This window comes from Cupressus sempervirens, chromosome 5 (assembly GCF_028749045.1).
Source record: "Cupressus sempervirens isolate cs-2001-9-10 chromosome 5, ASM2874904v1, whole genome shotgun sequence".
NCBI lineage: Eukaryota > Viridiplantae > Streptophyta > Pinopsida > Cupressales > Cupressaceae > Cupressus > Cupressus sempervirens.
This window is the reverse complement of record NC_143122.1, coordinates 1,038,172,818-1,038,200,303: the sequence shown is the minus strand read 5'-3', so window position 1 is coordinate 1,038,200,303 and position 27,486 is coordinate 1,038,172,818. Positions and strand designations below refer to the sequence as shown.

The 27,486-nt window shown below is 38.2% G+C and overlaps 1 protein-coding gene across 2 annotated transcripts in view; it reads right to left on the bottom strand.

The window, feature by feature from the left end:
• LOC149559484 (uncharacterized) overlaps positions 1–27,486 on the bottom strand; it is an 82,607-nt gene that overhangs the window by 21,457 nt on the left and 33,664 nt on the right. For both annotated transcript variants that reach the window (XR_016365165.1, XM_089833406.1), the window contains exon 2: positions 15,844–16,096. Coding sequence is in view for 1 of the 2 variants with exons in the window: in XM_089833406.1 (XP_089689532.1) it covers positions 15,844–16,096 (253 nt within the window). In the remaining variant the exon portion in view is untranslated. The remainder of the gene's footprint in view (positions 1–15,843; positions 16,097–27,486) is intronic.

Genomic DNA, 27,486 nt, shown 5'->3' with positions numbered 1-27,486 from the left:
CGACCATCCCCGCTCCTCAAAACAAACTGTAAAGGCAGTTGGGCATCCTAATCTCATAAAAGATATGACTCCCTCCAGCTCCTTCACTACTATGTCCAACGCCTAAGTCTCCGCCAAAGCTAACACTTGGCAAGCCCGCGTCGCTAGAGCTGCTACATTAGCAAGAAATGCCTCTCTCATCCCTATCTCCCATGCTACTAGATGTTCCTGTTGCACACCCATAGCTGTCTCTACTGCTTCCACCATACGCTCAACAACACTATGCGACGGTCCCACATCCTGAACTGGCTCCGCTACCAATGCCTACTGAGTGTCTTCCTCCGAAATGTCGTCCCGTGTTGGTGTCTGCATATAGGCCATCCGAGGGACTAGAGCATGGTGGAACCGTGTACTCAACTAAGTACTCAACCTTTGAGTTCTACTCTCCCCATCACGCTCAAGTGATGCTAAGAGTGTTGCATCCACCATAACTATTGCATCCGACCCTACTACATCCAAGTGCACACCAGGCGTACTCTAGCTCTCTACTATCTCTGGTACTGGTAGGTCGAGTACTTCCATGGCAGTCTCCTCTTCCCCCTCTGGTACACTCTGTATTGAAGGAGCCACAGTTTCGGCTTCTGGTTGTGCTTCGATAGGTGCCACAGTTTCTACTACCAGAAGTGCTTCAGCAGGAGCTGGCATACTCGACTAACAGGTGCTGCCACCCATGCAAATCCCTCGGCAAACTCAACTGCTACTCGGATTGGGGGAGGCCTTACCCCGTGCTGCCAAGGTGCTAGGGTGCTGCAATCATCACTATCGGCTGTCGTGTCTATCCAAACCCTAGTATATGCGCCATGTGTAGACCCGCTAGAACCAAATAGGACGTGGCAGATAGTGTAGGGCGCGGAAATAACAAGGGAGTGGCTGTGACAATCTCAACCTCTTCGTCATCGTCTTCCCTTTCGTCCTCACCCACATTGTTCTCCTCGGAAGATATCTCCTGCTGTCTGCTGTCCTTATCACCTCCTGTATCAAGTCGAGGTCTCTTCTGTCCTACAGAGCCCTTTTGCCCAGTGGTTGAGTCTAAGTGTCTCCACTACATGATAGGAAGTTCCTCGGGAGCTAATGGTCCAGGTCTCGCCTCCAACCTATCCTTTGGAATCATCCGTGTTGTAGCATCGAGGAAGAAACCTATGGCATAATGTGGCATATAAAATGTCTTATGCTGGAGAGTCATAAATTCATGCATACATTCAACCAGCGCAGATGCCCAATCATACACCTTCCCATTCATTATGCCATTCATCATAGATACTTGCGGAAAGGAGATATCAAATGCCCTACTTGATCCCGTAAGTCTGCTCTTAACTAAATCCATCAAGCATCGCCATGGTCCCTCCTAGATGTCCATTTTCTTCAATCCCCTACCTTTTGATGTCTCAGCCAACGCTTCCTATTCTGCTTCAGCCATGTCTCCACATACCAGTCTGATCAAAAATATTTTTAACTCCTTGGAAATCTTCTTCGCTTGAACCTTCTTGCCCTGTGGCCCTAGTATACCAAGCACCCACGTGAAATCCGTTGCTTTGAATGAAACTACCAAGTCTTTTCCCAAGTACTGAAATGTGCTCTTCCGAGAGCCCTTGCCATAAGTCTCAATCATGACACGCAGGAAACCCTCGTATTCTCGAATGCAAAAAAAAGGCATTCGAATTGCCCATTCCACTTGTGCCCTTCTGATGCTGGCTTTTACTGGGTGACTGTCTTGAGTTTCCTACCACCACTTCCTACAATCCGTACCACTCAATCCTTCAAATGCTATATCCTGTGGTGTGATCTCAGTGGTTGCAGGTGCCTGAGCCTTATGTTTCTACTTGCTGTTGCTACTGGTGTCTTCATTCAAGTTACCTGCGGTCAACATTTTCATGCCCTTCTCAGTTGTAGATTCTTCCAATAGTTTTTCCCACTTTCTCTTGCTTACAAACTCCATTTATTCTTAGGTCAATTATTTCTCCACACAATTTCTTTTCCCTCGAGTCCATACGGCCCTTCCTCAAGCGTCCTTGATATAGACTCTAACTTGTTCAGGTTAGTTCATCTAACTGGCCGCACAGCCTTTCCTTTTGTACCCTTTCTCCAGAATTACTCAGACAGCCGTAGTAGCTTTTGCTTGACTGCAATTTATTATCTCCTTTGTTGTACAGGAAAAATATAAGTGCAATATGGCGTACAAACAATGTGAAGACATTTAGAAACTGCACTGATCATACACGAACCAGAATGCAAGGAATTACCATACGAATTGTTAAACCCAATACGCTATAGCTAGAGAAGGAGCCCAAATAGATGGTGGTGGTCGAACAAGAATCGAATCACACATTGGAGTGGTTGAATGAAGCCCTAAATTACTATGCCGCCATGATGTTGCAGAAGGGACCGTACTAGTATAGCACGGCTTAAACTTAGACACAGACTACGTGTATCGTACAATGCCCAACAAACAATATAAAATGACCCTGCATTTGGCTGTATGGTGAGTGTCGTATCCTCCACCCATGTTCGCCGTATGCTGGAAGTACTTGGATTACCGTACAGTGGTCTTGGAAAGAGATCGTACGATGCCTAAAAGATGCTACACTAACAGGGTCATACGGTGATTGCCAGCTGAAGTAGACTACGTCCTACCAATTTGTCGTACGATGGAGCACAAACAGGGTCATGCAATGTGTTGCTACTCCCCGACTATGTGTTTTGTACTGATATGAGGAGCTCTAAAAGGTCATATCTGTGATGCATGGATTGCCTTCCTACCGTACATCGTACGATTTTCTAAAATTTCCTCCTTGCCTTGTTTGCCATACAGTGCATCCCTCTTTAAATTGCATCTTGTTTCCTTGACCGTACGGTGCTTAGTACTTTGTTGTCTTTGTCGTACAGTAATCGTACGGTGTCTAAAAACTTTATTTTTTAAATTCAGAATTCTACTGCTCCTTGATCTTCGTCAACGACAGAACCGATCATGCCTGATATATTTTTAATTTCGAACCATTCACCGTTTCCAGAATTTCCTACCCGTCCAGTGTCCACAAACTTTATTGCTCCGTTATCACCTAATTCCCAAATCTGGTATGGCCTGACCCATTTGACTTTAAACTTGCTTGGTTTGATTTCATTCCATCCATCATACTTCAACACCAGCTATCCCGATTGGAACTTGTTCAATTTCAGGTGTTTATCATGCCAAGTGCGCTTGTTCTCCGTCACCTCCGTAGCCCATTGTGCCAATAGCCGCTTCTCTTCAAGTTTGTTCACATTATGCAACCTTTCCCTCAAGCTTTCCATATCGCCCAACTTATTCTCCAGCACAATCCTAAGACTCAGTATCATAAATTCTACTGGTACCACTACTTTCTATCCAAACATCAACTGGAACAGTGTATGACCCATTGTCACCTTGTATGTTGTGTCGTATGCCCATAGAACAAAGGGCAATTTTTCCTCCCAATCTTCACCTTCGACCGCATATGACTTGTAGATGATTGCTACCAAGATCTTGTTCGTAGCCTCAACCTATCTGTTTGCTTGTGGGTAATACGGGCTTGATAGAGAATGATATATTTTAAATTCTATTGTTAACAGTTTAATGATGTGATTGACAAAATGCCCTCCACGATCACTCGTTATCTGAAGTGGAATCCCATACCGAGTGATTATTTGTTCATATACAAATTTTGTCATACTAACCGCTGAGTTATCAGATAGGGCCCATGCTTCCACCCACTTCATTAAGTATTCCGTTGCTACCACTATATATCGGCATCGGTGCCTTCAGCTTGCTCGCAGGGGTCCCACGAAATCCAATCCCCATTGTTCGAATAATTCTTGCGCGTGTGAGGGGTGAAGTGGCATAAAGTCTCTCTTCAGTGGTTTTCCGCCCCTTTGGCAAGTGTCACACCCGACGACCCATTCATGTGCGTTGTTGTACACTGTTGGCCACCATAGTCCTGCAAGTAATATTTTCTACGTTGTGGTATCAAGTCCCATATGCCCTCCTACTGGACCCTCATGTGCTTCCTTCAACACCCTCGGTATTTCCTCTTCTAACACACACCGTCGCAAGATGTGATCAGGCCCCATTTTGTACAGTAATCCTTTAATCAATTGAAATGTACGACTCCTTATTACTAACTTCCGCCTTTCATTTTGTGACCTGTCCTTCAGTGGCTGTCCCATGGAAAGATATTTTTCAATACTCGTGTACCATTTTGGCAGTACTGCAAGTTGATCGGGGAAATCATCATTCACTCCGTCCGACGGTTCACCTATGTTAATTTGCGACAGAGGATCTACACTAACATGATGATTCTCGGGCTGTACAATGATCTTGAAGGTGAATTCCTGCAACAACAGCAGCCACCGGCTAATTCTTCCTTGGATGATAGGTTTACTCACCAAGTACAACAAAGCTTGATGGTCGACATAAAACACGAACGATGTCGCCAACAAGTAATGTCAAAACTTCTACACTGTGTAGACCATTCCTAAGGCCTCCTATTCTATTGTACTACAGTTTTGTTCTACTTTTGATAGTAGTTGGCTAGAAAAATATATCGGGTGATCCAGTCCGTGGTTGCCTATCTATGCCAAAGTTGCTCCGATTGCATAGTTGGATGCGTCCACATGAACATGAAATTCCTTGTTCCAATCTAAGTACGCCAATATAGGTGTTGTGGCCAACCGTACCTTCAACCCTTCAAATGACTCATCCTGTTCTTTCTCTCATTTGAACAGTTTCCCTTTGCATGTTAACCTGTCCAGTGGGTATGATACTTTGGCAAAGTTTTTGATGAATCTTCTATAATAGCCTGTGTCCCAAGAATGACTTTACCTCCGTTGCATTTGTAGATAGTTGCATTTCCATTATCACTCTTTGTCCAGATCTGTTTTCAACCCCTCCTTGCAAACTATATGTCCAAGTAATTTTCCCTGTGGGACCATGAATCTGCATTTCTTTGGATTTAAAGCGAGGCGCACCCTTTGACATCTATCCATGCATTCGCCCAACACCGCTAGATGTTTATCTTCAATGCTAAATATGGACCAGTCGTCCAAGAATGCTTTGAAATTCTCGACGGACATTTTGTCAAATGTGCAATACGATTCTTTGGAACGTCACCAGCGCATTGCACAAGACGAATGGCATTTGATTGTATGCATACACCCCACCTTCTACCACAAATGTCGTTTTCAGTTTGTCTTCTTCTGCTATGCAAATTTGATTGTATCTCGAAAACCCATCCATAAATGAATAAATCTCATGTCCAGCTAACTCCTCCAATATGTTGTCCACAAATGGTATCGAGAAGGGGTCCTTTATTGTTACCGCATTGAGGCATTTGAAATCGACACATATCCTAATTTGGGTGGTATCCTTCTTCAGGGATATGACTATGGTCGACACCCATTCACTAGTTTGAACCTTAAAAACAATACTAGCCTCCAACGTTCAGTTAATTTCTTATGTAACCTGCACTGCGTAGTTCCTATTCATCCTGTAAGGTCGCTTCTGTACAGGCACTGTACCTTCGATCAACGGAATGCGGTGAACACACAACTCCAGCAGAACTCCCTTCAAATCCTTATATGTCCACACGAATACATCTTTGTATTCCAAAGATATTTTAAATGCAGTTGTTTTCAGTACTGGATCCCAGTTATCCCCCACCAATATGCTTTTTGGTTCGGCCTCATCTCCCAAATTCATGGTTTGCATTGTGGCTTCGTTATATTTGATCGGCTTCCCCTCAACAAATACATAGGCGGGTGTTTCATCCAACGGTGCATCCCCTTCTTTTATTTCCCTGAACTCCTTTGGCAATCCATCTCCGTTGTGCCCTTTCTCTATCATTAGCATGATGCAGCTCAAGAATAGCTCATAATCCTCCATCTGCTAGTGAAATAATCCGTTTACCAAATCCATATCATCATTCATCGATCGACCTTCCAACCGTAGGACTCCCTCCTGATCTAGTTCCATTCGTTGCTTCCCTTCAACCTTGTCTTCAGAATCAGATGATAGAGCTTCTTCGCCCACCATTTGCGTGTGTAAATCAGTAATGAATTTTTGTCCTTTACTTTCCAGTGATAATGTGTTCTTCTTCCAGTCATGCTTAACCTTTGCTTGTATGAGCCATCCTCGGCCTAGAATGGCCTCGTATCCCCTCCTCTTCAGCGAGATGATGACAAAGTCAAGCAAGAATGGTTGTGTTCCGATAGTCACTAGTTGTGCCATCAGGACACCAAGAGGTTTAATGCCATGTTGATCTGTCGTTAGTAATTGTAACGTAGGTGGCCACAACGTCGGTTGTCCCAACCTCTTCCAAGTATCCTCCAATAACACATTCATACCTGACCCTCCTTCCACAATTGTGTCTGTCAAAACAATCCCTAGAATTCCCATCTCAACGACCATCAGATGTTGTCCAGATGTTAGGGCTAGCAGCATGGGGTCCTCTACACTTGCTCCGCTTTCCTTCTCCCTTCCATGTTCTCCCGATGGTTTGGTAATTGGAGCGATGTTTGTAAGTGCTGATCGGAGTTGAGGCATTGTAAGCAGCAGATCATTTATTTTGACTAGTACTTCAGCTTTTAGTATCTGTCATATAATGTTCTATTCCGCACCTCTGAGGTACCGGTGGTGTCCTTCAAGTGTGCTTTCTCCGCCTGTGTTGCTTTCTCAATTTCCATCCGTGCTTCCTCCAGTCTCTTCTTTTCTCCTATCGAGTCGGGGTACAATTTTGCTTGTTTCCATGTGATTGCTAGAACCTCCTCTTCGTCTATCCCGATGGTGATCAAATTGACTCCTGATTATAGGCACTTGGCATCTTCATGATCTCCCGGACTGCACCATTGGCATAACAACTTTGGTGTATTTGCGGATGTATAGTTTAGTGCAAAGTGGCCCCACAAATTGCATGCTCGGCATTGAACCATCAGTCGATTGTTCGCATCGTACTAAATTCGGCTACGGCCCCCATTGTTATTGTTGGTATTGTTGTTTTGCCCTCTTCTATTGGTTTTGTACCCACCCGAAGTGGCACCATCACTATTGGTGTTTCCGCTTCCTCCGGACGCAAAAGCCTCCTTTGTCAGGAGCACTTCTTGAGGTCCTCTCGTTTTCATATTGAAGGGGCATTCTTTTATGGAATGTCCCATAATTTGGCAGATCTCACAGAACTGATTCTTCGGACAGGATCCCTCCGTGTGACCTTTTGTCTTGCATTCGGTGCACCATAGCTCATTTCCTTTCATCTCTTTCTACATATTTTTTAATTCCTTCATTATTCAAATCATATCCTTCTGGAGAGCTCGGACCCTTTTCGTCATCACTGCTATCTTCTTTAGCAAACATGTCATCCGAGTCAAATGAGCTACCTTTCTTCTTCTTTTTCGTTTTCTATTCACTCTCTAAGTCCATCGCCCAATTGTATGCTTCGGTGTATGATGATGGCGGCACAATCTTCATTTTTTTCCTTAACTCCGAGCGTAGTCCCTCAATGAACCATCGTTTTTTCAGCCCATCTGTTGGCTTACTTTCCATTTTATTTATTAATTCTTTGAGCTTTCGGGCATGTACACGAACGGTTTCATTTTTCCCTTGCTTTGTGGTACTTGTGTACCTGCGTTGTTCTACACACCTATGTTGTTTTGCACACCAGCGTCGCTCTGAACACCTGCGTTGTTTTGAACACCCGCACTATTTCGGATAGTAGTTTTATTTCCAACAGTTGTCCTATTTGGTGAAGAAGGATTTTCGTCAAGTGAACCTGTCCGTTCCGAAAGTGTATCTCAGACGAAGAGTTCACTCCACGCTCATGCTCCCTCGGCACTCCGAGCCATACGAGTTAATCCCTTTCCGTCTAGATTCTCTTCCCTCGGCGTATGCCGGTTAAGAAATTCCTCCCTTGCTTCTTCCACAAAATCCAACCATTGTCGAGTCTCTTCTAGCAATTCTTTAGTGCTTTGGTGTCCGTCGGCAATTTGCTGAAACTTTCATCTGCATTCGACCTATTCAATAAAAATTAAATTCCTTTGTGCTGTGCGTCTTTCATCTTTTTCCTTCAGCTTATTCTTATTTTTGTTCAGCTGATTCGACATTAGTCTTCATTCCTCTGCCTTAATTATAGGTCCATGGGGCAACGGCACCAAATGTTTACCATATGGGGTAAATAGATTAATGCACACAGACAATAGACAAGAACAGCAGTACTCCTTTTATTATTCACATATGCCAAAGAGATTACATAATGCTTCTGATGATGATTACAACCCATCTCGGATGGTGTATATATACTTCCCAAAGAACCTTCCCGAAGGGGCCCATCAGCTGTTTTACAACTTTACCAACAACCATATTTTAGAATGTAAGATAATAATTAAATAATGTTAATAATTGATAATTCTTAAAGATAAGAATTTATGTTTATTTTACATTGTTTTATTATAATCTTTCACTTTATAGCTCATGCGGTTCCACCATGAAATATGTTGCCAAGTCCTAATAACCTTGCCAAGATAGTTTTAGGTCAAACCTGTCGATTCTAATGACTAAACCATTCGACCATCCCCTTCCGATGACCTTGTTTCACAATGCTTCCACTCTCTCTCTAGTCTTCATCCTGTAATCATTCAAAACAACATTCTCGCCAAGACATCAATTCAAGATTTATAAATTGCTAATTTAAAATCATCAAGTGACTATTAGGAATTTGACTGACTCAATTTCACATGATCTTGAATAGATCGATACAATGCCTGTAATTAACTGACTTATTTCCATATGATAATTCAATCGATATAACGACTAAAATTAACTAACTCAATTTCACATGATCATGAAGATATAAACAACGGCTATAATTAACTAACTCAATTTCACATTGTTATGAAGAAATAAACAACAACTATATTAACTAACTCATTTCACATGATCATGAAGAAATAATTGATTCAATGGCTATAATTAGTTTAAAATTTTAAAGCAAAATTTAGGATGTAACAAACTTGACACCTAGAACTAGTCGTTAGCTCAAATCATTTGCAATCCCAAGTGGGCTAAAGCCTAGAACTTAATGGGATCATGGAATTAGCTTGATACATTATATGACCAATTTAAAAACTAAAAAATTAATAAGTCGCACTATGTTCATTTATGCCCACTATGGTATATACTATGAACGATAATTCCAAATATGTCTTTAGTCCAAACTAATGTGGGAGGCCACAAATACTTTCAAGAATGTTTCTCCTATGTGTGTGGAAAAAAATTATAACAATGGATACGAATGGTCTAGCATTACAAAGATGAATAGGGGTTGCAAGCAGTATTTGGAAGGAGATGGGGAGATTATCAAAGGCATTGAATAGAATGAAAAAAAGAGAAGAAAACACAAGTACTAATGAGGAACGTTCATAATTGTACAATGCTTTGAAGGGCGCCATACCTATCGACATGTAATAGATGGCATTGTAACAATGTTGTCCCAAATGAAGCCAACAAGCCCATGCCTTTTGCTATGCTGAAACATAGTTCCTAAGATACCCTCCAACCATTTGTTCATAAATGTCCATCCATCTATGAGTAGTAGCTCATGCTTGGCAACAACTCTAATCCGGCCAACTAAAATAACTCCATCCAAAAAGGGCTAAAAAAACTATCACTCACTATGTTCCAAGGAAGACCATGCAAGGGCAATACCACACAAACGAACAACTCGCCCACTTGAGTTGCCTAGCATCTAGAGCAAATGGCAAAGAAATGAGCATATTTGGTCAAACAATCCACTACGACAAAGAAGCAATCATTTCCTTCTACTTTGGGAAGCTCTATAATGAAATTCATCAAGATGCTATCCCACTTCTAGTTGTTGATTGGTATTGGCTAAGGCATACCAGCATGTAAGGTGTGCTTGGATTTGTTCTTTTGGCAAGTGGAACATTTACGCACACATTGTAGTACGTAATTCTTAAGGCCATTCTGGGAAAAGCCTTCTCAAATTTGTTTGTAGTTCTTTTGGTATCCTTGGTGTCCGTCCAAGGGCAAGTCATGTGTTTCTTTTAGAGTCTTGTTCTTTACCTTGGACTCAGGTACCAAATAGATTCTACCCTTGTAATAAATGATGTCGTTGACCACCTTTTACCTATCATCTTGCACATGACCATCCATCAATTAGCACACAACTGTGTTCTTTGGACTATTCAATGAATACATGTACCTTCCAGTCCACTGAAATCTAGAACAAAGAGCATATGGCAGGTCTTCTTGACAAAGCACCAGCCACCACATTATTTTTGCCTTTCCCATACTCAATGTCAAAATCAAATCCTTGGATTTTACTTACCCACTTTTGTTGTCATTCATTCAGATCACTTTGCTCTAGGAAATGTCTCAAGTTGTTGTGGTTTGTTTGCACGACAAACTTGGCTCCAAAAAGAAACTATCAAAACTTCGCCAGTACTTGCATGATGGCAAGTATCTCCTTGTTGTAGATGAAGTACAATCGTTCAGATCTTAAGAGCTTTTGACACTTAAATGCAATGGGGTGGCAGTCCCACATCAACACTGCTCCAATGCCTTCTCCCAACAAGTTGCACTCCAAGATGAAGGGACAAGTGAAGTCTAGTAGTGCCAAAGCTGAATAGGTACTCATGACTCCCTCAGTTTTTCGAAGTGTGTTGTGCTTGCTCATCACAATCATACCTTCTTCGCCAGATCTATCAATAGTGCACTGAGCTGTGATAACCCCTTTACGAGCCTTCTCGTAGTAACTACGCAACCCAAAGAATCCACACACATCTGAGCGAGTTTCAGGAGGCGACCAATCCAAAATGGCTTGAATCTTCTCATATACTTGAACACCTCGGGCATTGATGATGTGTCCCTAGTACAATACCTTCATCAATCCATATTCACATTTGAACCTCTTGGAAAACAATGATTCTAACTCCATGATTCCAAAAACTTCATCCAAAATTCAAATGCCTCAAATGCTCCTCCTACATCTTGTTGTATATGAGCATGTCGTAAGAGAACACCAACAGGAACTTGTGCAGTTGCTTGTTGAACATGTGATTCATGAAAGACTGGAAGATGGTCAGAACATTGGTCAACTTAAACAGCATGACGAAGAACTCATATTGCTTGTAATGGCAATGGAAGGTTGTCTTCTCCACATCTTCCTCCCTCATATTGATCGAATAGCAGCCAAAATTGAACATCAATTTTGGAAAAATAGATTACGCCATGTAATTCATCCAACTCCTCATCAATTCTAGGGATGGGGTACCTGTTTTTTATTGTCTTCTTGTTCAACGCATGGTAGTCCACACACATCCAGAGGGATCCATCCTTCTTTACTAGCACTATAGATGACTAAAAGGGGCTAGAACTAAGCCGAATCCATCCTTTGTTGAGTTCCTAGATCATCTACTCTATCTCATCCTTGAACTTCTTAGGATGGCAATCAGGTGTGGTGATGACAGGCTTGACTCCCCCTTCCAACTTGATTATGTGCTCAAAGCCATGGTGCGGAAGTATACCTAGTGGAATGTCAAAGAAGTATGGGTATCCAATACTATCTGAAGCTCAAAAGCTCAACTACCTGATAGTAAATTTGATGCCCTTGAATTGGCTCTGTTGAAACCAAGCATTGTTTCACCCAAACAATAGCATCATGTCTATAGGTTGCCTCCCTCAATTGTGTCAAGATTTCTTTCGAATCGTCATTTGACATTCCCCTCAGTACTACCTTTTTTCGATCCACTTAGAAGGAGAATTGAATCCTCTTAAAGCTTTGAGTGTACCCATCAAGAGTTTCCATTCATTGTATGCCCAATATAACCTCCCTCTCATCCAGATCTAACACAAAGAAGTCATTTGTCATCATGTGGTTCCCCATGGTAATGCTCAGTTGTGGGGCCAGATGGGTACATGGCAAGAGATTTCCTCCTACCACCTTGACTTTGAACACTTGTTGTGCCTCCATATAAAACCCCTTCAATTTACAAGTGATGAGTTGATGGAGTTGAGTGTGGTCCCGTTGTCAAGCATAACCATGACTTGCTGCCCCTAGAGTGTACCCTATACTCGAAATACTGAGCACCTCAGAGTACCAACAAGTGCTAAGATGGTGCCTCCTAGCTGTACCAACATGGCAATCCTCTCTATGTGGTTTATGTTAACCTCTTTGGAGGTTTGTTGACCTTCTCCTTTGGGTCAAGGTCCCCATGCTCCTGGTCATTAGACATCCCCTAACTGTAAAGAATTTTTTCTTTGCCCAAGCATTGGTGGCCCAATTCACTTGGCTCCTTACACATAAAACAGAGATTTCTTCTCTTGAGCTCCTATTGGTGGCCTCATGTTACATCCCAATTTTTGACCTAGCTTGAAATACAGCCGTTGAGGTTCACATGAAGTCAGTTGGCAGTCTAATTTGATATAATCTAGCGAAATGGTAAGATAGTTGGTTGTTATGATTTCAAGTGAAGATGACATGTTAGTTGATCGTTAATCGTGAATTCATGGAATTAAGATGAAAGGTTAACTGTTATGATTATTTATGATTAAATAGTTTAATTACTAAGAAATTCTTGCAAGGAGCATGTCGAAGGGGTGGAAGCATTGTCAGAAAAGAATTAGGCAAGGCATCACCATCACTGGGCAGACGGGTAAAAGATCTAGCCATAATACATGTGCAGGACTTGCATGAGTTATTTAATAATTTAATAAAAAATAATTGAGATAAAATATAAAACGTATCTTAAAGGATTTTAATTTATCTTTCGTCGTACTATTTTAATAATGATTTATATTCATGCATTTAATAAATAAAATAATTTTTGACACTATTATAATTTAATAATTAATAAGTAATGTTACAAATAAGATTATAATAATGTTCGATTTGTAATAATTGTATTATTATAATTTTAAAATTATAATCTCCCAGTTCTTCTTTCCAAATTCTTATTTTTCTTTTGTTCTTTTCATAATCGATTTTATATTTGGTATCCAAATGGTCTTCTTGGGAATTCGAAGGGATTCTTGTAGCTATTTGGGAAGTCGATTCACATCCCACTAATACCAATTTGCAGATAAGTAATCGGAAGGAAAAGAAATCCGAAGCCCTAATTGATTGTATGACAGCTGGAACCTTAAATAATTCAGTGGTATTGGAAGCCCTAAATTGAATCTATGGTTGCGGAAGCCCTAAAATGAATCTCTGGTATTGGAAGCCCTAAGTGAGATAGCAGTATCAGAGGCCCTAAATAAATCGAAGGTAAACAATGCCCTAATTGATACAGTGGTAAGTGATGCCCTAATTTAAAATAATAGACATTTAATTTGATTTTAAGAAAACAATTTTTAGATGAAAGTTGTCATATGAAGTCGTTATAGTGTATTTGTGGACTAACTTGGGTGGTTGCAGAGGCATCCCTAGTTTGATTCAAACTCAGTTTTCCGAGGTATGTGGTTTTCACTTTCTGTACTAATTTCATTTGATGGTAATTGAAGTCTTTTTAGTTAAGAAAATTTTGTATAACTATTTTTAACGGTAAATCATATTCACATGAACATGAATGACATCACTGCCTTCTTATGAAATCGAAATTATATCTATATTCCTTGAGTATGTTAATTGTAAATTAGACGGCGGAAAACCGGTTGTTACACCTCATCCAATGATGACTTCTTTGGTTGGATTTACTTATCTTTTTCCTTTGGAATGAGGTGTGTAAATAACTCTTGGAGAAGACAAGGATGCCGCCATGTCACATGCCTTCTTAATTGCTTCGGTCAGCATGACAGAGTTGAATCCCTTCACCCACCCTTTCAGAGGCTCCATCAACCCGTCCATTAACAAAACACACCCAAACGCCTCTAAGAGATATCTATTACCAGCACAAAAAACCTCTGGAATATTGTAATGTAACTAATGACTAATCCATATTGCTTCAGTTGCGCCAACTCCTTGAAATTAAGTTATGGATCCATCCAATCGAAGCAGTCGATCAACCTCTCCGTGAACTCGACGTATGAAGTCACTTAATCATAGCTGAGAGTGACCATTCCATGATTCCACTATTCGTAAGCAACTCCTTCCCAAGTGAAGGGCTACAAATATAATGGCCTCATCTTAAGGATTCAAGTTCAATTGGAAGTAAGTATATGTTTTTTGTACCAAGGCTCAAGTCAATGTTGCTCGAGACCCATCAAAGGATGACAAATTAATCTTGGCAACTTTCTGTTTGATATCATCAGTGTAGTAGCCTTTCCCTTTGCCTCCTAAGTATTTCATTTAGAGCTCAACATAATCCCTGAAGGATCTATCTCCCTCAAGATTCACATTTCTCCAATCTGCTTCAGCAACACTTGCAACTCCTAAAAAGTGGGACTCTTGTTCTACACGAGGTGCTTTTGTTTTCTAAGGAAATGTTGGCATCAACAGTTGGAAGTATGAGCATTTGAGATTTGACCTCCCGAACACCAAATTATTTCTTTATTTGTTCGGATCTCCATTTGTTCTCTCCAAGGACAATTGTCGCAAAGTGTTTCAATGAGCTTTTGTCGTTGTTCTCTTCTAACCATAGTTCTGTTGAGTTGAGCTTGACTTGTGGTTCTTTTCTCAACAATACAATGACTTCACTGGTAGGGTCCTAGGGCTCCCCCATCTTGTCAACAAAATTGTATCTCCTTCTGGTGTATACTTTAAGCACCTTATGCATCCATGACCCAACAAGCTAGCAAATTCATCAGCTCTAATCCCATTGTAATGTACTAACATTGCCCTACACAATGGCATATTGTGTTTGCACGCAACTACCTGGCATGGTCCTCAAACACTGCAAATTTTACAACAATATACCAATATTGGTGTCTAGCTAGAGTCTCCAATGCAAAGCCAAAACATACCTATTCGATCACCCTATGAACAACTAGGCCCATGCCAAATGTTCTCTTCCCTCGCGTACAGAGCACACCCTTTCCTAACCGTCGTATAGTGCTATTTGGTAGATTTTGTATAGCAATGTAAGTTGAGAAACTGTACAGTGTGAAACATTTCCTTACGATGCCCAATTGCACACCATTACACAGCCCGTGTGACAGGAATAAGTGACCCTACAAAGTCTTGTTAACTGTACAATACCCTTCTAGACTTAGCGTACGAACTAAGAGTTGTGTGACATCAAATGGCCCCCGTATCTATGTTGTTTACGGATGTCAACTACCAGATTCAACTTGTTTGCATGTTACCCACCTTGCAACTTCAGCAAGAAATCGTCAAATTTACATACTATGGAACACATAGTTACTAATTCTACATACGAGAATTCCAATCAAAATATTTCAATAAAATAAGAAAGAAATTGATTCATACCAATACCAAAGTAGGTAAATGGAACTCAAAAGTACACTCAGATGAGAATCAAGGCATTAAGTACCTTCCCCTAGTCTGTATCTCTAAATTTGCAACAAATATTTGAGTATTAACCTTGCAAACTTGCTTTAGTTTTATGTACATCTAAAATTGTTCAACAGTGCCTATAGTTTTACAACTTTCTTTCAATTTGCATATAAATGGTATCAACTATTTAATACCCACGATAATTGCACACCTAATATGCACTACACCTACTTATTATTACAATTATAAAATAATGCTAGAGCATCTAAAGCAAATTGATTTAAACTTATTAAAATAATAGCACAGAATATTGTTTTTATTATTAGAAAAAAATGTATATAAAATTATCTCAATGACCCTAATGAAAAATACCAACAAACAAAATATTTGATACCTTGCAGGAGAGCATTCAATGAGAAGAAGACAACTGTGACTATGGGGCCGTAAAGAATCTGCCCAAGAACCATTTTCTTAACTGTACTTATAATATCGGTCTTTGGTAGAGTTCTTGACATGAAGTTAAACCACAAATGCAATGTAGGGCCTGACAGGACGAGTCCATATGCAGCCATACGCATGGTCCTTTGCACATCAATCTCCAATTTGTCTGAAACATGAAAAGCATCTGATGCAGCAAAAGAAATAACCTGATGAAACCCCATACATGCCAAAAGATTTGGCAAACAATAATTAATATTAAGTAGAGATTCTCCAAATATTATAGTATACTACAAACAATGGACATTTTAAAATATAATATAGAATGCTGAAAAAAAAGATAATGTTATTGGGAAAAACAACAAGCAAATACAATCAAACAATTCCAAAAAATATTGAGATGTGCATTCAATTTAAAACATGAATCTAAACCTAAAAGAAAAGGTGCAAATCAAGGTACCAACTAATTTTCCAGTATGGAATATCAATTTAATGTCCAAGAATAATTTCCTTCCAAGGATTACATTAGTTTGACTCGGATTTTTAGAAGGCAAAAAATAAAATATTCAATATGTGAACATTAAAAGTTAGGTTAGATGTCTATACAACTTGCAAGTCTTGAAAATATTTTAGTAGTTTAATCTGCAGTAATTTTGGGTCCTCATTGGACGGGCCATACTTGGAAGAATTCATGAATTGCATTGGATGAACCAACTTGTCAGTTGGAATGTTAAAATGGCATGTAAGTTACTTTGTAATAGAATGAGGAAGGATGTTACAAGTAGACATGTAAGAGAATCTATGACAAAGAACAACTTAAATATGTTGGAAGGATTCTTGGAGATGAAGAATCCTAACTTGAGCTGTCACCTAAGTGTTGAAAAGTGGATGATTAAACATGAAGCTCCTTTGTATATTGAGTGATAAAAACAACAAAAAGATAAGATTTTGTATGGGGAGAAGTGCCATAATGCTGTTGAAATCCCTTAGGGCCCGTTTGGCTGTTTGGCTGCAAGGATTGCCCAATGCTGCATTCATCTATGCTGGAATAAACTCTCTTCTGGTATTCATGCATTCTTAAAATAAGTTCTAGAATATCATTTGGGCTTGTTTGGTTGACCTAGAAGAGGAGTTGAAATATGCATATTCTATGTTTGGTTGCAACAATTGAAATAGGAATTGGAATAAGTTTTGTTCTAAAATTTTAATAATTAAATTATTATTTTTAGTTTGGTAATATTTTAAATAAACAAGAGATTTTATTTATAAAAACTATTTTTTTAATTTTTTTTTAAAAAGCTAAATTATTTTAATTAGCCTTTATTTTATTTTTTATTAATTGACTTTATAAGTGATCGATATACCACAACTTTTGAAATTCATCGAAATTCAAAGGACTATATTATAAATTTAATTCTAAATCAAATCAAATTATTTTAATTACTATAAGATCAAAACTAAAATCATTTTATTTTTAAATATATTAAAGAAAATATAAAATAAAATAAAATCTAAACGATCTTTCAACATAGTTTTAAATATAAGACTAAACACAAGATTTATGTGTAAAGATAATTTTATGAAGTTTAGAAAAGATGTCAAATCTGATATTAGTCTTTTTTGTCATTTTAAAAAATACGTATTAAATGTTGAATAATGTTGACTTAGTTTATATCTTATGATGAATGGAGAGAATAGTCCAAAAATGCATTTGAGTGACAAAATACAATCAAAGGGCAAAGTCACGGACCCTACAACCCATCAAATTGGGTTTATTAAAAACTAGAATAAGACTAAGCTATTCTTATACCATCTTTTGTTTTACGAATTCCGCTATGCTCATTTTGGGGTCAAATTAGGACAGGCAAATTCTAATTCCAATTTTGTATTTTGCAAACAAACGTCAAATTGGCAAATGCAGGTATTTAGATTTTCTTATTCCCGCCCAATTCCTGCAACCAAACGGGGCCTTAAAGTTTCGGATATAAGAGCATAACAAATGCATGTAAAAATCTCATCATATTTGTATTCTCTCTATTGAGTTAACATACAACTGGTATGGGTTTGAGGATAAGTATTCTACCCAAAAGTGTTTCACTGGGATACATTTTTGAGTTGAAATTCCATATTATTTTCTATTTTCCATCCATTGCTAATCTTTGCATTAATTAATTATTATGAAGTTTATTTTGGTTGTGTATTTCTGTATTTGATATCTGATTTTGAAAATAGAATGCATGAAGTAATTAATATTATATTAACGGTCATTCAAGTATTTAGTATATTATTAAGTTTTAGATAGTTTCTAATTTCTCAGTTAGTTCTTTTAGAAAGTTCTTATTTTTATCAACTTTGGATCCATTTTGTAATCACCCTCATCTTATGAATTGATAATAATTGTAATATGGTATCAAAGCTAAAAAACGTTGGTAGTTCTCTAAAATTCATGCTCTCTACTTGGAAGTTTCTTTTTCAGAATTTTTTTAATCATTTTTTCAAATGTTCTTTTCGAATTCAAATTGAGGGCAGCTTTTTTCCGAGATAGTGTAAGAGTTTGAGATTGTTAATTCAACCCGCAATTTTTTAGAGAATTGCATGGTTCTTCATTGTAGTTGTTCGTCTTCTTCATTTTAAGGAGGAACCCAATTCTTAATGCTCGCATAAGTTGTCTACGTTGCCTTTGTTTGAAGGTTTGGCCATTGTTTTTCAAAAGTTTCACGACCAGCTCGACATTATTATTATTTTTAATTTAGCAATATGCCATCTCTAAGTTGTGTGTGCCCTATACTAGTTTCTGAAGGGTATTTGGCATTATGTGCTTGTGTACGACCCCAAATCCATTTTGCCTCCCATGCAAAGGTGTTTTTATCCAAACAATGTTTTTTTCTAAACCTTTGCGGTGTCCACAAACATTCTTCCTACCCACAACAGCATTTTTTGGGCAGTATCTTGTGTTTTTTGGGTTGTGTTTTTGGGTGCTGCAAATGTTTTTCCCATCCGCTTTAGGAAAGGTATCTCAAATGTTTTTCCCATCCGCTTTAGGAAAGGTAACTGAATGGGTTCTATCCATTTATTTTTTGCAATTGTCATGCTATGCAATTTCTAATTTGTGTTTTACGATTCTGATTTTGTTTTTGGTTGTTATAGTTTTTTTGTGCTAGGGTTTCTCGATTTTCCAAACTAATTGTGCTTTTCTGCAAAATGGGAATCTAGGGTTTCTGATACAATTGGTGCACTCTTTATTCTTTAATGATTATTGTTTTTGACTAATTTGTCCAATAAATCAAGGATTTTTTGTTTTCTAAGAGCTGGTTCAAAGTTTGTTCCAGCTCTTCAATAAGGTTTTTGAATGGTTTTTTAGCCAAAAAAGTCAAAGTTTTTCTAAGCCCACGTCTACCTCGTTTTTTGTGTCTAGCAAAACAATACGGATGGCATTGTTGACCAACATAATAGCAGGAACTACAATATCTAGAAGCAGAGGATGCTCTCAATTTTTGTGGTGCCTAGGCCAGCTTAACCTGAGTAACTTTAGTCACCCTACAAGAACGAACAAAAATAAAAAATGTATGATGAATGTAAACGAAAAGCAATTACATTGCTGAAGTTATCTGCCCATGATGACATACTTCCAAAAGTGCCATCTGGCAAGTTTGTTGTGGAGATTTTGGTGCGCTTGAAAAGTCTCCATGAAATGTCGGATAAAAGGTGAGCTTTCTTTATCAAGAGAATGTTGTTTTCCCTTATGATGCATGAGAAGATGCTTTTGTAAAAGCATTTTGTGAAGATCCATGAAATCTCAATCAAAGAGGCCATTGGTCGAAAGATGGAAAAGGTCATGGTGGTGATTACGATAGAGAGTCTCCCATGGTCCTACGAACACTTTATTGAGACACTCAACATTACCTCCGCTTAATAATGAACACTTTATTGAGACACTCAACATTACCTCCACTTAATAATGAGTTGTGCAATAAGCCATTACAACAAGTTAGATGAAGACTTCCATGCAAAGCACCACTTATCAATATTGTGGGAAGCTTGGTCATATCCAAAGGTTCGCCAAAAAAGCAGTTGGCCAATTAGAAGACCAACGAAGGAGCCTCTCGCCAAAAAGCTCAAGTAGTAGAGGATTCTAAGGAGTTAGCCTTCTATGCGTTCATGGTTGAAAATTGTGCTTTTTGTCTGGGCAATTAGCAAAATGACCACTAAGGGGGTAATAGAGTAATTAATATTTATATTAATGGTCATTCGAGTATTTAGTTTATTATTTAGCCTTTTAGGTAGTTTCTGGTTTCTCAATTAGTTAATTTAGTCAATTTAGAAAGCTTCTATTGTGCTCTTGGCTATTTCTCTTTCTAGGGAGATTTCGCTCTATTTTGTAATCACTCTCATTTTATGAATAATAATATTTTGTAGCACGCCATTAATTTCTTATATTTGGTACACAAGCTTGATTTGTTAAAGAGGGCCTACTCTCTAACTAGACAATTTTATTTTTGAAGCAAGCTATTTGGAAAAATCAACAATTCTAATCAAATCAAAGAGAGTAAACATGTAGAACTTCTATGACAAAATTTAGAGCTCTAGATGATAAACTGGTCAGCAGTAATTGTTGTGCAATATTTTTCATCCAAAAAGAAACTAGTTATGAGCAAAAGATGGCATGCATGTTAGGAATTTGCTTTGACTCTATCTAGCAAATCGAGTTCTAACTCCTTCAAGAGTATACACCAATAAAAAAATTAATGAAGTTAGGAACTTTACATACCAAACAATGTCTAGCTGAATAAACAAACTCTCTAGGACAAATTATACTCTCCACAAACAGGAAATGGGGATCCTCCAAATGAACATTCAAACACCTTGATTGTTATCAGTCAGCTTGCTTCAATAGACATAAAGATGGGTGAAGCAAACTAGTCCATTACTTATCTTTTATCTATTGCCAAATTCATGGGAAAACTTGGTTACAAAAAATCAATATAACCACTTCAAAGTTCAAACTTGATAAAGTGGTTGTATCAAAGAAATGAGGAGAAAAACCTAAGATTCTATTAAGACTGCTTTGGTTGTCAATCTTAGATATGGCTCCTTGATTTTCGCACTTCTTTTCATATTAAGGAGTAGTTCACTGTGTACGAGGATCATCTTTGAAAACAATAGATCACACAAATTTATTGGACATGGAAACATCAAGTTTGTGCTTTCAGATGAGCAAGAGAAAATTCTACTTGGAGTGTTGCACCATTAGTACAAGGAGTATTGAGCTATTCAGATTGTTATTCTTTTATCAACTAATTCATATTAAGGACGTGATATATAATTATAGGCACTTTTGAGGGATTATTTTTATGTTATAAGTTTATAAATTCTTTAGAACTTTGTATATTGGTGTTTCATTGTTTGCTTAAAATTTGGGATTGTGTGTTGTGGCAGCACCTAAGCTACAACATGCCTACAATGTATCCAAGCCACTCTTCTTGCAGGAATGGAACTTGTTGGGAGGTTTACACACCACCACAACAGTGCAAATGAGAATGCCCTATTTTTGCCTTTGTTCGTGTAACTTTGTATTTGAGAGCAAATTTGGCATGACTTTTGGGTCAAATTGGGGGAGGTTTAGAGGTTGAATTATCAAGAGAGATCATGAAATCAGATTTTGAGAATGAAAATCAGAAAATAGGATCTGACTTTACAATGGCACAAATCAGATTGGAGGAAGCAAAGAAATTGCCATGAAAACAACTCAAAAGGCTAGTTGCAAGTGAAGGGGTCAAGATTGGCTTAAAATTAAACTAATGAGGTATGAATTCTACGGCAATCAAGTAATTCTCAAGAGTTGAGAAAATCTGCCTACCTCCTAAGATTCCTAATCCTTGGAGATCTCTAACTTCTGTCATCTAGAGAGAGCTGGGCACTTTGAGGTGAGGTTTGAGAACACCATGTCAAATGAACTTAATTATAGGGAAGTGGTCAAGTGAAACATAAAGTGAAGAGTTAAGCAAAGCAAATTTATGAGTTGAAAAAAAATTTAGAATGATTAGAAAATCCTCAAAGGGGTGGAATTTTTGCCAAGGGAGGAGGATGAAGTTGATAATGAACTCGCAAAGCAACGACTTGGAATAAACAAGTGAAGATGAAATGAAGAGGAAATGAAGGCAAGATCGACAAATAAATTGGCCACCAAATGCAAGACATGCGTGAACCTAAGTGAAAATGGTAAGAGAAATTCCTTGAGGGATGGCATATCCCACCATCTCCCAAGATTTCAAAAAGCTTTGACCCCTCTAATTTCCACCTTGAAAGGGGGTGGTGAAAGCACAAACAAGTCTCCTCCAATCTACATTATGAGCAACAGAATAGAAGGGTGAAGAGTATAGGAGATGCACAACTTTGAGAAGGTAAGAGTAAGGACTCAAAATCCTCAATTACACTTGAATTCCACCCTACCCAAAATGGGCAATTTCATGACTTGGTTAAAGGGAAAAATCAGTCGTCGGATAAGGCAAGTCAAAATGCATAATAACACGAAGACGCGTACCCCACTTTTTGCACCATGTCTCAGAGACAAGGATGCACCAAGGACCTGGAAACTTCGTCCTTAATGGCACCACCAAATTTTGCCACCTCCATCAAGATGGGGAGACATCCCAGCATTGACTATTTGTTGATTCGCCTATTTATGTTCAATGTTTGATGTTCCAATTCAATGCAATGTTCAAATATTTACTCTTTTATATCTTTATATCTTATATTGCAATACATCTTTTCATAACTAGCATTTCAAGTACCATATGTATAGTATATACATATGAACTCCACCCTACCCAAAATGGGCACTTTCATGACATGGTTGAAGGGAAAAATCAGTCCTTGGATAAGGCAAGTCAAAATGCATAGTAACACAGAGATGCGTAACCTAATTTTTGCACCACGTCTCAGAGACAAGGGCGCACCGAGGACTTGGAAACTTCATCCTCAATGACGCCACCAGATTTCGTCACCTCCCTCGAGATGGGAAGACATCCCAGCATTGACTATTTGTTGATTTGCCTATTTATGTTCAATGTTTGATGTTCCAATTCAATGCAACGTTCAAATATGTACTCTTTTACATCTTTATATCTTATACTGCAATACATCTTCTCATAAATAGCATTTCAAGTACCATATGTATAGTATATACAACCCCCCCCAAGTCCTCAAACTAGGGCCCCTCTATTCCCCTGAACTAGAAACTTGTCCCCCTGTTCCACAGTCCCACCATTCCCTAGGGTAGTGTAGCTATTTCAAAATGAGATAAAATTGGAGACAAAGGGGGATATGAGGGAACATGGTCTAAAGATACAAAAGAAAAAGGAAGAATCGTCTAGCTATGGTGGATTCTACCAACCTATGAGGATTTTGAAATCCTCTTACCACCTCAATTCCCACCCCAAGTGAAGGGAGATCAAGACAACCAAATCAAGATCTGCATTATAAAAAGTGAAATCCAATATTGGCAAAATCAAAGAGGAATATTTAGATCAAATAAAAAATGAAACACTCTTAAGGCAAGGTGGATTCTGCCAACATTGGCGGATTTCAAAATCCTCTCCCATTGCCAAAGTCCACCTAGAATTCATGACAAGTTCGAAACACAAAGGCTCCAAGTTGTGCAAAAATGAGAGGAAAGTAACTGAGATTAAGTTTGAACCCAAGTAGAAGATAAAAAATCCTCTCCCAATGAGAGAGACATGTATTTGTGTGATGAAAAAAATTCAATTTGATGTGGGATCAAGTGAGAAATTGAAGAAAACAATACCCGAGCAGCATGTTAACAAGCAAAGGACATTTTGATTTTTGAATCAAGCGAAATTGGAAAATCCGAGAAGGGTGGCAACTCTGCCACCCCCCAAGGAATTATGAATCCTTACACAAGCCTAATTGTTGCTTAGTTAGTGTGAAAATCTTTAAGACACTCCTGAATTTTGCCATTGGAAAGACAGAGCTTGATGAGTTACCTTTACCAACCAAGTGTGAAAAGGGTAGAATTAAGGATGAAAGGGGATGAAGTGTACTCCTAATGAAGTGGACAACAAGTTTGCAAATTCAAGAACCAAAATACTTGAACTATCCTAATTTCTACCTTAGATAGCTAATGTTTAAATTGGGCTTTAATCTTCAAGTTTGTGCGATGAGAAAAGAGGTGAGGTGGAATAAGGAAGTTTTGGCAAAACATGAAGATCAAGGTTGAAGTTCAAATTAAATGAAAGGGATTCCTCGAGGGATGATGGAAGGATAAAATCCTCTAAGATATGAAATTTCCACCCCCAAATAAGGCTTGAACAAACAACATATAGTGGCAATGATTTTACTAGGGAGCGTTAACCATTTAAAAAATTCTTCAATCCAAAACAATAGTTAGTATGAAGAGTTGAAATCAAATAATTTTTGGGTGAGAAAGGCCAAGTCGACCTACCCAAAAAGATGTGTCTCTTCAAGTTTGAATTGTCTCTAAAGGGAGGAGATATTCAATTCATTTGACACCAAATCATAAACAATTGTCTCTGCAAATAGACGGTGAATTACCCCTTACTAAGCAGCAAATGAATCCTCATAAGACCAATGAATTGTTTCATAAGGAGCAACAAATCAATGATAGGAGAGAGATAAAAATCTTTGGGAAGACAATAATTCCTAGGCAAGAGAGCAGGTTTGTCTTATAGTCTTGAGGTTTGGAGGTAAATAGGGCAACAAAATCTGAACATGCCATAATGTAAGAAATTAATTTGTTGTTTCAGATTTTAATATATTTCCATTCTACTTCAAGTACACAATGCAGGGGCAAAATTATGTAAGTTTCAAATTTCTTCATATTAAAATGTTCAACATTTTATAAGAAAGGATATCTAAATTGCAATTGAAGTTGATTAAAATGAAATAAAACCTGATGGAAATTCTAAGCCAAATATTTAGAAATCCAATTGTCAAGTCTTGAGATACACCGCAAGTCCCTTAGTAATCCAACAAAGCATATTATTTCACTGAGTGAGTATCGGCAATTGAAGGAACCTTGAAGTGATTTAGTGATCTTACTTTGCAATCTTGGCATATGAAGTGACCTTATTCAAGGGTGAATGCGTATTTAGTGTTTCACTTTGACACATTGGGTGTTTGATTCTGCATATACTACTGGAACAACTCAAATCAACAGAAATTGGCACTAGGAGGGCCTTGATTATAGCTTTCACTATTAGAATAATCTTTAATGCTCACTATTGTAGCTTATTGTAAATATTAGAATATTTCTAATATTCAGGTATACTCTAGAATAGAATGTTTCTATCCTATTCAACTCTCCTTTTGTATATATAGATCATTTTGATCTTTGTTTAATTAATGAAGTATTCTGCCATTTACGTTTGTAACATGGTATCAGAGCCAGTGTTTCAAAAAATCTCGAAAAAATTTATAATTTCTTCTTGAAATTATTTGTTTAAATTTTTTCAAAAAATTTTATGTCAATTTCTCAAAAACCCAAAGAATGTGGTGGAGATAGCATCTTGTATTGGTTTGTCAAATTTTTCTTCATATCTTGATTCTCTGGTGATATCTTGTATTTCACTGTTCAACTCGCCCACTTGATTATCTTCCTCTTTAAGGATATTTGAAACATCTTGCGACCCATCCTCAAGAGTCACCCCTTGAATTATGCATGAAGGCTCACCAAAGAATTCCTCTTCATCCACCTTTTGATATTCCATTTGTAGTTCTTCATGTGTCATCACATGTTGACCTTTACCTATCATCTTTTCTCTTCCTTGGATAAATTCAATTGTTTCCTCAATTTTCTTGTCAACCTCTCCACCTTGTGATATAATGGGTGAAGGTTCATCCACTCGGTTATATTGAACATTAGAATCAACCATATCATCTTGATACATCTTATCCTCTTCATTCTTTGGTGTCCAACTTAAAAGCTGAGAGCAATGTCTACCACCCCCCACTGTTATTTCCTCATACCAACCCAATTGAAACTTGACCAAGTCAATGGTATCTTGGCAAGATGAGCAAGTAGATTCTGAATATGAGTAACCGTGTATGCTGCACCAATATCTTCTTCCACATATGTTTTTTGGTTCCCTACTGATATCTTCTTTGAAAACAAGCAAATCTTCCTCTAAATTGACAAAGACAGCAGGCTCATGTATTTGTGAAAAAGAAAAAATTTTCTCTTAATGCCAAGTCTACTCTTAAGAGAAACACCAAACAATCCAGCTCCTCATGATCTGTAGTGCCATGTATCCTACACTTCCCTGATGCTGCAAGTTGAGACAAATTCAATGGAGGTAACCTTTTGTTCAAATCAAACCAATTGGGAGAACGTCCACTCGCCTATCCATTGAGAAACCTTCCTTTCTTCTTTTCTTCCTTTTTTTTTTGAATTTAAATTTTTTGATTTTTTGATTTTCACTTTAAAAGAGATCTCTTATCTCAAATCTAACTTCGAAAGCCCATTCCTTCTAAATCTCTGCTCTGAATTTCCAAGCTGATCCAAGAATGAAAATCATTCAGCCCTCCTTCTAGCGCCAGATAATGTTGATGCGAGTTTTTGTATCACTTACATAACATATTAGTAATTGAATATCCGATACGAAGTATCAAACATACAATTCCTCTCTTGAAAAGCTATTGCTCATGGGATATGAGAATAACTCCAATGTTCCTTACTCTTGTGGATACTCGCTCAGTTTTATCAATGTGATTCACTGGTAATCACGTAGGCGGCCTTACGCTATTCATTCGAGGATGACTTGGACTTTGGTAGGATGAAGGTGATGGTGGTTTGGTTTGTGAAATATGCGGGGGCAGATAATGTTGGTGGTGATGATGGAGAATGTATCTGTCAATGATGATGTTGATGGGAAAGCAGTGGTGGTGATGGAAGGTGAATGGATGTGTTCTGATACTTGACTTACTTCTCTAACTTCCTTCTCTAAGCTTTGACTACCCAGCTACTCAATATTCTACTCTTACTCCTATGAATGGAAGGTTAGTAAATGGACGAGGATCGAATCTAATGAAGGCTAACCAACGGCCCCACCTCCATAGATGCAATGATTCTAAGGAAAATGAACTAGTTTACCACACAAGGCTTCTCAACCAACCGCTAGGATGCTAGTGGTCTAGTATTGATCCCTATCAAACATCTACCAATGCTACCATACAACTATCCATCTACTTTAACCTCACTTAAACAACTTCAAATACAACCAACTTTAACAACTTGAAAAAAAATCTAACTATTTGGAAGTAGAAACCATGCAATAAAACCCAATGTTCTTAATCACCATGCAAGTCACAACAATGAAAAAGAGAGCGATTTTGGTATTATCTTAGCAACAATTTCTCCGACACTTTACAAATGAGAGCAAATGGCCTTATATAGGGGCCAAAAATACAACAGACAGTGGAGATCAAAACAAGATCAATGATCCAGATGAGATCCTCAAAACCCTAATTAGGGTTGCCACCCCATCAGCCAATGAGAAGCTGCCACCTCATCAATGGGCCAATGAAAAAAGTGCAAAAAGTGGCAACTAATGAGAAGGCACCA